The sequence below is a fragment of the Papaver somniferum genome, chromosome 3, assembly GCF_003573695.1.
Source record: "Papaver somniferum cultivar HN1 chromosome 3, ASM357369v1, whole genome shotgun sequence".
NCBI classification, from domain to species: domain Eukaryota; kingdom Viridiplantae; phylum Streptophyta; class Magnoliopsida; order Ranunculales; family Papaveraceae; genus Papaver; species Papaver somniferum.
This window is the reverse complement of record NC_039360.1, coordinates 209098792-209109391: the sequence shown is the minus strand read 5'-3', so window position 1 is coordinate 209109391 and position 10600 is coordinate 209098792. Positions and strand designations below refer to the sequence as shown.

General features: G+C 34.1%; 1 protein-coding gene across 1 annotated transcript; it reads left to right on the top strand.

Annotated features, from left to right (window-relative positions):
* The first annotated feature begins 7392 nt into the window (after positions 1-7392).
* Positions 7393-9078, top strand: LOC113358537 (60S ribosomal protein L13a-4-like). Its single transcript, XM_026602129.1, has 4 exons — positions 7393-7740; positions 7830-7946; positions 8033-8120; positions 8704-9078. Exons 1-4 carry the CDS (start codon positions 7469-7471, stop codon positions 8845-8847), a joined length of 621 nt encoding a protein of 206 aa, XP_026457914.1. The 5' UTR covers positions 7393-7468; the 3' UTR covers positions 8848-9078.
* The last annotated feature ends 1522 nt before the right edge of the window (positions 9079-10600 follow it).

Genomic DNA, 10600 nt, shown 5'->3' with positions numbered 1-10600 from the left:
GGTGAATTAGTAAAGTGAAGAAGTATTCATCACTCATATAGCCTTATCCTTTGCAGGATGTCAGCATATTAATTTTTGGTTTTACAATTTTAGCCCTGAACTAAAATCCACCATCAACACTACCCATTTCGGGAACTTGGTATGACCAATTTCTCAACTTATGTTAGGATACTTGGTAGAACCAAAACTTAACCTATTTTAGGTGTCATGGTAAAACCGGTCTGAAAGGCAAATCCGAATCTCAAGTTCACATATTACTTCACGGTTTTGTGTGAGTTTGGAATTAGGGTTTTCTAAGATAAGAAAGTTATGGATGTTGACATATTTTGAACATGTGTACAATTCTTATTCATAATTGTTCCAAGATTTTCCTTGATACTCAAGGTAATCCCAAACTGAAATATTGAGAATCTTTTAATTAAGATTTTCGATTTTATATGTTTTGATTTACCAGCAATTAAAACATAACTGTATAAAAAGAAATATTAGTAATCTGCTAATTGGAAGTTTTTCTATGAGAGATTTCGGAAATATTATTTGACAATAATTGGAAATAGGAAAACTTAAATTAGTACTTATTGCATATCTTGAGAATATTTTCGATTTTGGAATTTCCTTATTGTCTAAACAACCTTGGTCTATAAATAGTTGAGTTTGCATTTCTTTCAAACTATCCTAAGAGACAGGCAAACTTCATTCGTGTTGTTCCTGGTGAAGCCATCTACCCATAGAGGAAAGTACCCTAATTAGGTGAAATATCTTACGACCGCTCGTTTAAAGACTTCTGTGGGATCAAGAAGCTCAACGAGTAACGTTGGTGGGAAACTAGATAATTGCATTGTTATTTTGGTTATTGATTATTGATTTGATTGACTAACGGTTGTTGAAACTTTTATTGCAGCTAGTTTGATTATTCTTGAGAGGCTTATCTTCTGACATAAGGTCACTCAAACTAGATCAAAGTATCGACGGGATCTCCAGAACTGTTGTTAGATCTAAAGACATCTTATGATAATCCATTGTTAATAGACTCCATTCTTTGCGTGATTGATCACAAGAGGATTCAAGTTTTTGTGTGCAGGTACTTTAAAGATAATCGAAGATTTGAAGACATAGAAGATTTATCTGATTAGTTTTCGTATCTTGTGAATTTTGTGCACAAATCTTGATCGGCTGGGATCCAACTAGATCTTGTTTATATTTGATAAACTTGACTTGCTAATTGTGTAAGATCAACATAACTTTATAGTTTCTCTTTGAGTTCTATACTGTATGATTGCGAATCCAGAATTTGATTATTTGGGTAATTAAGATTCTGATTGATATAACCAGACAAAGGAGTTTATTAGATTAAACATAAGAGCTTTTGTAAACGACTCAACATATCTTTTTTACCAAAGGTTGAATAGAGTGTTACCGAACATATTTGTTCCTTTGCTGTTTAGTATACGATTAAAAGGAGTTGAGTACATAAGACTTTACTTTGTAAAGCAACTCAAGAAAGTGATATCTGTCTTGAGATTCACGTGCGCGACCAAATGGTCGAAGACGCAGGGATACTGAGGGAATAAGTAACTATGGGTATTTACTTGGTCTCGACTATACGAAGTTGGCTTTTTTTCTTATTATAGTGGATTAATTATGAGAGTATTCAAAACTAGACTAGGACCCGGGGTTTTTCTGTATTTACGGTTTCCTCGTTAGAAAAATCTTGTTTGTGTTATTTACTTTACTTCCGCATAATAATTTTTTAGTTATAACAAAGTAAAAACACTTGTATGTTAATTCATATTACTTGACATTGATCATATAGTCAATTGGTTTAAGTACCATAACTATTGTTAAGTAAATATTTTGATGTCGTATTGTCTCGACTTTGTCCATAGACGATGACACAAGATATCAGACTTATAGGTTGAAACGAAACGATTGTGGTGTATTTGGGTACCTTCATCATTTCATAGTTGAGTATCAGAATCACCCTTGAAGACTGAAGATCGACGAAGACATTTGAGAACTTTGTATCATGTATGTGAAGACTGATCCATTCTATTTTACTCACTATGTTACCATTTCATTTATTGAGACTATGTCGTATGACTTCTAATAGATTTAAAAGGAAGAAGTTTTGAGTCAAGCTTGTCTTGTGAAAAATCTCGAAATATAATTCTAAGCAAAGATGTTCAAAGGTATTTAACAATATTAGTTCTAAGAATTAATTTGTGGATCAACTGAAAATTTCCCATGCAAATGATTTAATATTTGGGAATGTTTCAAGCATCATAAGAGAGAAATATTGACTTACGGATATTTCTACTCAGGGTAGGTTGGCAAACCAGTTTGCAAACAATAGATATCTGAGTTTCAGAAATACGGGATGGTTGGCGAACCAGTTCGCAAACCGCAAGTTCAGTTGGGAACAATTCATGAACCCGGTTGGCAAACCGTGGTGAACTGAATTTTCAAAGTTGGAATAATAGGCTAGTAGTTGGAGAACTCGGTTCAAGAACCGTTGTTAACTGAGTTCGGTAGTCTTGTAGGGTTAGCCAACCCGGTTCACGAACCGTAGCATCCTGACTCGTGAACAAGCCCTAAGGTTGGCGAACAGTTGTACCAACTATCTCAGTTTATAATTTAGTATGTGTACAAAAACTTATTTTTAGAATATGTTTAACATTACTAGAATTCTCTTAAATACTCTAAGACTTCGTTGATCACTTAAACACTTATGTGTATGCGTCATGATTAAACTCTTGATTGTTTGAATGAATATCAAATTGCTTTTAGTTCTTTGGCTCACTTGCCAAACCGAACAGTCATTATACGCGGTTACGTAACCGAACCTAAGTGTATATTCTTTTATTGTATTTTTCAAGAATAGATTTTGCTTGATTCTCAAGTTATCTTAGACCATAGCGGCCTATTTTTTGCTCTTTACTAGCTTAGGAATTGCTGAAAGCATGCACTTGTCTTGCTCGTGCCAAGGATGCATCAATCAGGCTCATGCCGTACTTTCCTTAGGCTTATGCAAGCTCCACTAACTTGCATATTGATGTAGCTTACTTTTCAGGCCATTCCCAATGCGCCATTAGTACATGCTTATGTCGAATTTCTTGGATACGCATTGGGAATGGCCTAGAAAGTATGGCTTTAAACCCTTTGCAAAACAAATGTAAGTCGGAACGGTGTGGAAGCTAAGTTAGCTGCACCATGCTTCATGAGCATGCTTGCAAGGGAAGATATATGGACTTGCAATTTCCTAGTTTTAAGGCCCGGTGAGTAGCATCAGTGTGGCGCATCGGGAATATATGGCCTGTGCGCCCAGACGCGTTATGCGAATTTTTCCAGTCCGTCACAAAATGGAATAACATAGAGTGCAGAACCAATAATCAAAACATAATCACTCATAATAAAACAGAAATAGGAAAGACTCTTACTGAATATTTTCAAACTCTCTTTACAGAAGAAACCATTGACCACCCTCTACGTGGCACAGTTCTGGAAATTATACCTTCCTGTATCTCTAATTGTAAAAATATTTCCATATATTCTATCCCCTCAAAAGAGGAAATTTATGATGTCATTAATAACATGACACCTAATAAGTTCCCTGACCCGAATGGCTTCCCAGTTAGTTTCTTTATAAACAATTGAGAAACTGTTGGCAACCAAGTAGTTCTAACAATACAAGACTTCTTCCAAACTAGAAAATTGAACCCCGAACTTAACAAAACTCATCTTTTCCTCATTCCGAAAATAAAACATCCTAAAGATCCTATGAAATTTAGACCAATTGGTCTCTGTAACACCATATACAAAGCCATAAAAAAATATTTAGCTAACATAATAAAAACCCTTACTTGAAAGGATTATTTCTCCATATCAATATGCCTTCCTCTCATCTAGACAAATCTCAGATAATATCATAGTATCCCAAGAAATTATTCATTCTTTTAAGAAGAAAAAGCTAAAACCGGTGGCTTAGGAGTTAAAATTGACATGTCTAAAGCTTTTGACATAGCTAATTGACAATTTCTATTACAAATTTTTAAAAACCTTCGGATTCATCTAGAAGTTTTCTCTCTCATTGAGGAATGCATCTCAACTTCCTCAATAGATGTCTTATTTAATGGTTCACTGGGAATTTTTCAAACCTACTAGGGGTATAAGAATAAGAGATCCCCTGTCTCCATATATTTTTATCATTTGTATGGAAGTCTTCTCAATATTTTTGCTAGCCCAGGAAGATAAAAAATCCTTCATGGAGTCAAAATAACACCAAAAAATTCTCTTATCTCTGATCTTCTTTTTGCTGATGATTTCCTTCTGTTTGTCAAGCCTGATCTAATAGAATGCAAAAATCTTCTGAATACTATCAATCTTTTCAGCCAGGCCTCAGGTCAACTAAATCATGAGTTTTCTTTAGTAAGAAAGTTCATCCTAAGCACCAAAGAATGATGTCTAAATTGTTAAAAATCAAACACATCAACTTAAAGGACTCATATCTAGGAGCACCTCTGTTCATAGATAAATCTAAGATTAAAATTTTTGAATTTATCCTTGAAAATATGGAGCATAAATCTCAAGGATGGAAAAGCAAGGTACTTCCCTATACCAGTAAAATGGTTTTAAATAAATCTGTCTTAGCTAGTATGGCCTCCTATTAGATGAGATGTTTTATACTACCAAAGAAGATATCTAACAAAATATATGCCATACAGAGAGATTTTTGGTGGAGTGTGGAACCAAATACAAAATATTTTTACCCAAAAGCTTGGCCAAGTATGTGTAAACCTATGTGCAAGAGAAGATTGGGATTTAGGGATGCACACAAATACAACCTAGCACTAATTGCTAAATTAGCATGGAGATTATTGAAAGAACCAAATGCCCTTTGGGCTAAGTCTCTTGGTCCTAAATACTTCAGAAATAAGTCACCTTTAAGAGCAAAACCTCCAAACAAGTGCTCTTGGACTTGGAAATGTATCTGCACAGGTCTAACTTTAATAGCTCAAAACAATATCTGGGAAGTAGGAGATGGTACAAATATAAATATATGGAAGGCAACTGGAAACCAGGCTTAGAAACTAACTTCTCTACCTTAAATCCACAACTGATGATTCTTTATCTCTGGTTGCTGATTTAATAGACTTATCCACAAAAAAATGGAACAAAACCCTGATTTTCTCCAGTTTCCCTGATAATATAGCTGAAATTTTTTGTAAAATCAATCTCTTCCTAAACAGATCAAACATTCCTAAAAAGATAACCTCAGGTGGAAACTAACCAAGTCAGGAAACTTCACAGTTAAATCAATGTACAATAAACTTTTTGAAAAGAGTTTAAATTCTCCCAACTAAATCTAGATGAAAATTTCTGAAAAACCCATTTGGAACTTAGGAGTTTCACCTAGAATCAAACTTTTCTTTTGGAAATGCTTACATAATGCTTTGTCAACTAACTCTAAATTATCATGCACAACGTAAGACATCAACCCTAAGTATAACTTCTGTAAGGAGAAAGAAGAGTCAATTGAACATCTCCTGCTTCACTGTCCCCCTGCCAAAGAAGTTTGGGAGTTAGCACCAAACCCTGTACACATAAACTTCAATGATTCAACAAAAATAGTAGATAATGTAAAGATTGGTTCCAAACCCCCAATTCTGTGATTCCTTTAGAACTGGTGGCTACAAAAATGTGGTTTATATGAAAAGCAAGATATAATAAAACTTTTCAAGAAAAAACTCAAACCCCTCAGTAACTAGCTAAAGAAATTCAGAGGAACTTAGATTTCTGGAAAAAAAGAAGAGAACTTTAAGTAGTTTGAAGAAAAAGAAGAACAAGAATACCCCATGGATTCCTTCTATTAAAGATACGAAAAAAGATAAATGTTGATGCTTCTTGGAATTCTGAAAACCTTCGTTCTAGTTTTGTTTTAATATTGAGAGGTGATACAAGAGTTTTTGAAGGAGGAAGAGCAGGACCCTCAAACTGCTCAGATCCATAAGAGGCAAAGCCGTAGGACTTTGGTCAGGCAACTACTTAGGCAGAGGAGAAACAACTAACAAATTCCAGCATTGAATGTGACAGTGAAACTCTAATCAAAAGTTTGAATGGTTCCACTACAGACATCTCTTGGATCAGGAAGGATATTTTGGAGGAAGCAGTTAAAAAAGCTTCTAATTGTGTCAATTTTTTAGATTTTTATTTTGTTCCTAGAACAAAAAATGCTGTAGCTAAGGAAGCAAGACATTTTCATAACATTATTGAGTGAGACGATATTCCCCCTTCTTGTATTGATTTTAAACTTCAAGTAGATCAATAAAATATTGGGAATTTAAATATCCCGATATTAGATGGCTTTACTGTAGATGTAATCTTGCCCCGACCTCCTCTTAGTTTCTTAATGAAATTTTATTTACAATAAAAAAATAAACATTGTAGTGTAAAGTCGGCGACTAATAGGGAGGTAGTCAAATGAGATTTCAGATAACTTCTGAAGAGTTTCCAAATCTACTATTAGTCCATAGAGATTTTTGGAGAGTCTCCTAATATCTCTTGTTATTCGTTAGAGATTTTTTTAAAGTCATTTAGTTCCTCTGAAACACCATGTTATTGGATTAGGATTTCATAAGAGTCACTCCAATACCCATGTTATTGGAAGGAGAATTGAAAGTCATTTATTTGTTGTTTTCAGAGATTTGGAGAGACTTTTTTTTAGGAAAATAGGCATGGTAGAAATCTTTCCCCAAGAGATGATATTTTGGGAGACTTGAAAATTTTGGGAATATTTGTTTTTGAGAGTAAACCTTTTTTTTTTTTTTTTTTTTATTGAGTAGATGACCAAAGAAAGAGCCATTTTCGCAGTAAATCCACGACGAGATAGCGTAACAAATAAAATGTGGGATGAAGAAAATAAAGAGAATGAAAGCTTAGGCATAGGACAAGGACAACAATGAGATTTATTTTGACAATGAACACATAATTTACTAGGTATTTGTGGCACTTTTATTAACATTATAACGTGCATAATAAAATAATCGATAGAAGTATTGAATTTTCGATTAGATAATTTACATTTTTTTTTATCTCTACAAATCACAGAGACTCTTCATGAATCTCATTTTTCTGTCGCTACAAGTCACAAATACTCTCTAATATACTCTCAGAAAATCATTAGAAATCTCTATTTTCAGAGAATTTTCGGGAATCATTCAAATAAAAAATTTATTCTATGATTAAAAATCTTATTTGACTACCCCGTGTAAGAAGAAGTAGGTCACCACCTAATAATATTTACCTCGACAATATAAAACCAGAACGAATTGATTCCGGTTTTATTCACAGTTTAATCCTAACCCTTAAAGGCTATATAAATTGTTATAGCGATTTCTAAACCCTAACAATAACGCAGAACTGCTTAGAGCTGAAAGAAAGAAAAAAAAAATACAGCAGCAGAAGAAGAAACATGGTTTCAGGGAGTGGCATCTGCGCTAAACGAATCGTTGTTGATGCTCGTCACCATATGCTTGGAAGATTATCCTCCATTATCGCCAAAGAACTTCTCAATGGACAGAAAGTTGTAGTTGTTCGATGTGAAGAGATCTGTCTTTCTGGTGGTCTGGTTCGTCAGAAAATGAAGTATCTTCGTTTCTTGAGGAAGAGGATGAACACAAAGCCTTCTCATGGTCCTATTCATTTCAGGGCTCCTGCTAAGATCCTTTGGAGGACCATCCGTGGGTAAGTTTCTCACATAAACCCTAACACTAGCTTTATTTTCATTTTCGGACTTGATTTAATGGTTGTTTCTTGAATTTTTATGTTTCTAGTATGATTCCACACAAGACCAAGCGTGGTGCTGCTGCACTTGCTCGATTTAAGGCTTATGAGGGTATCCCACCGCCCTATGACAAGACCAAGAGGATGGTTATCCCTGATGCTCTTAAGTAAGATCTGGTTCCTGATTTTAGCATGATTTTTGGGTTTTTTTGTCGAGTTTTCAGAAAGAAGTCTTTTTGTGTTTTTAATTTAGGGTTTTGAGACTTCAACCTGGACACAAGTACTGCCTGTTGGGAAGACTTTCATCTGAGGTTGGATGGAGTCACGCTGATACAATCAAGGTGAAATTTTTGTACTGTGTTACATTTGCTTACTTCATTTGTTTTTATGTTTTAGAAGATCTTTAGAGTTCTTGAATGTTGCTTTCTGTTGGTTTGGATTGTAAAAATGTATGCTAAAAAGCTGATTGTTTGTTGAAGTATTGATTATAATGGACTTCCATACTAGGTTTCGTGCTAGCAATTTTTAATGCTGTTTGATTAGAGCTTGAGTAATCAGTTAGTCAATTACATGACTAGCACTCAGTGTTAGTTGTAATAAGGTGATATGTATTTCCTCTTATAATTTGGTTGCTGGCAACAGCTATCACTGCTTTTAGCAACTCTATTATTTTACTTATCGGTTTGGTGTAGAAGTGTTTCATGAATGATTTTCTGTGAGTTTGTAGTTTGATTTGCCTTTCACTCTGGTTAAATGTTGGTTTGTTAGTGATTCATGGATTCCAGCAGGAGTGTTTCATCTGTGTTTTCTTATGGGTTGTAGTAGTTTGAATCATTTTGTTGATTTGGTCCTGTTGTGGATTTACTCTAGTCGTAGTTGTGATGTTTCAAAGTTTCTTATTCTTTGTTTACAAAACATTTGCAGGAACTTGAGGAGAAGAGAAAGGCAAGGTCCCATGTGGCGTACGAACGTAAAAAGCAATTGAACAAGTTGAGGCTCAAGGCTGAGAAGACAGCTGAAGGACATCTTGGTGCACAAATAGAGATTCTTGCGTCAGTCAAGTACTAGATTGTTTAATGGTTTCTTTTTAAAGTGACAATTTTGAGGATTTTGGTGCCTGCCACTTTACTTCTGATTTTGAGACTTCTTCCTTGTTTGGTTGCAACATACTTCCTTTAGGAAGTGGTGGTAATGTTATCCTGCTATAGGGAATATTTGCTGGGAATTCGATATCTCACCCCTTATGAAGTTTTAGTTACTATTAATTGTCTCCGAATCTCAAGTGGTTCTTCTGCCAAAGCTGTCTGCGTAGTTCAACCATTGTTATACACGCACCTTAAATTTGGTCCTTTGCCCAATAAATTAGAGTTCCCTGGATTACATGTTTCACAGTCAGTGAACTACTATAGCATTTTATCTTGGTTCTTCTGCTTAGTTCTTCAACCTAATTTATATACACGCACCTTAAAGTTGGTATTTGCCTGACAAATTAGAGTTCATGTTTCAACCTACATTTTACTGCCCTATTCACTCCTACATCTATTCACTCCTACGCTTTTACTGCCCTATTCACTCCAATATATTGTTGTGGAAACTAGGTATTCACTCGTATATATTGTTGTGGAAACTAGGTATCACCGGGGCCGTAACTGGAAACTAGGTATCACCAGGCCTTACGGTCCCGACTCAACTTCTCCTCTGTAACTGGAAACTAAGTATCACCGGGCCTTACGGCCCCGACTCAACTTCTCCTTTTAGTCATTAGCGCATATACATTTTATTCATACAACACATACTTCCAACAATACATTAAAAAAGATTACAACTTAGTCAATTTATACATTTTATTCATACAACACATACTTCCAACAATACATTAAAAAAGATTACAACTTAGCCAATTTTACATTTTATTCATACAACACATACTTCCAACAATACATTAAAAAAGATTATAACTTAGTCAATTTTACAGTAGATAATTTATATCATTAACATTTTTTTTTGTTGTAAAAACAACTTATATCATCCCAAGGTACTCATACATTAATGGATAACATCAGTAAACACCTAATAGCATCAGTACTACTGCTAATAGAATCAGTCTATATTTTGGCACACAGTTCCACCAAAAATGTATATTGGAAAAAAATATCAATCACTTAATTTTATTTCATCCATTTTTATTTATGATTAATTTTAAAACAAATTATCGTTACAGAAGACCGAAATAGAGAAATCAAAAGAACAAATGGATCCATGTTGGCAACTATAGTTTTGTTTAGCACGTAATAGTGACAACGATAAGAGAACAACAAATTAGGTGACCTTTTTCTCTACCAAACATATTTCAATATACTTCGAGAATGATACAGAACAGAAGTATTCAAATTAGGTTAACTCCATGAAACAGTGTGGTAGTACTTTTTAGCAAAACAAGTGTGATTTACCTAACATGTGATTGTTAGCCTTACCAACTGCCATTGGTTAAAAGATGACAAAATTACTTAGATTCTCAACGATCTTTACATCTTATTGTTAATCTACTAAAAATACTACTCTTTGTGAATTTATGATGCTCCCCAATCATGAAAACACATATTATATGACCATTAATGATGCAATGTATTTCATGAAATACATGCCGATATGAATAAATAATGTAATATTGTTTCAATAAACACATAAAATACATCTACATTAAAGGAATAAAAAGTATTTCATGAAATACATGATTCAATAAATTTTTTTTTGGCTTAGTATATCAAACAGAGAGCAGATTACTGGATACTTAAAAGTGTATATGATAGCCTTTTAACAG

Bases quoted from the DNA above. Each gene is read 5' to 3' on its own strand.
- LOC113358537 (XM_026602129.1), top strand. From the start codon at position 7,469: ATGGTTTCAGGGAGTGGCATCTGCGCTAAACGAATCGTTGTTGATGCT. The intron at 7,741-7,829 runs GTAAGTTTCTCA...TTATGTTTCTAG, and splicing joins CTTTGGAGGACCATCCGTGG to TATGATTCCACACAAGACCA. The intron at 8,121-8,703 runs GTGAAATTTTTG...AAACATTTGCAG, and splicing joins GTCACGCTGATACAATCAAG to GAACTTGAGGAGAAGAGAAA.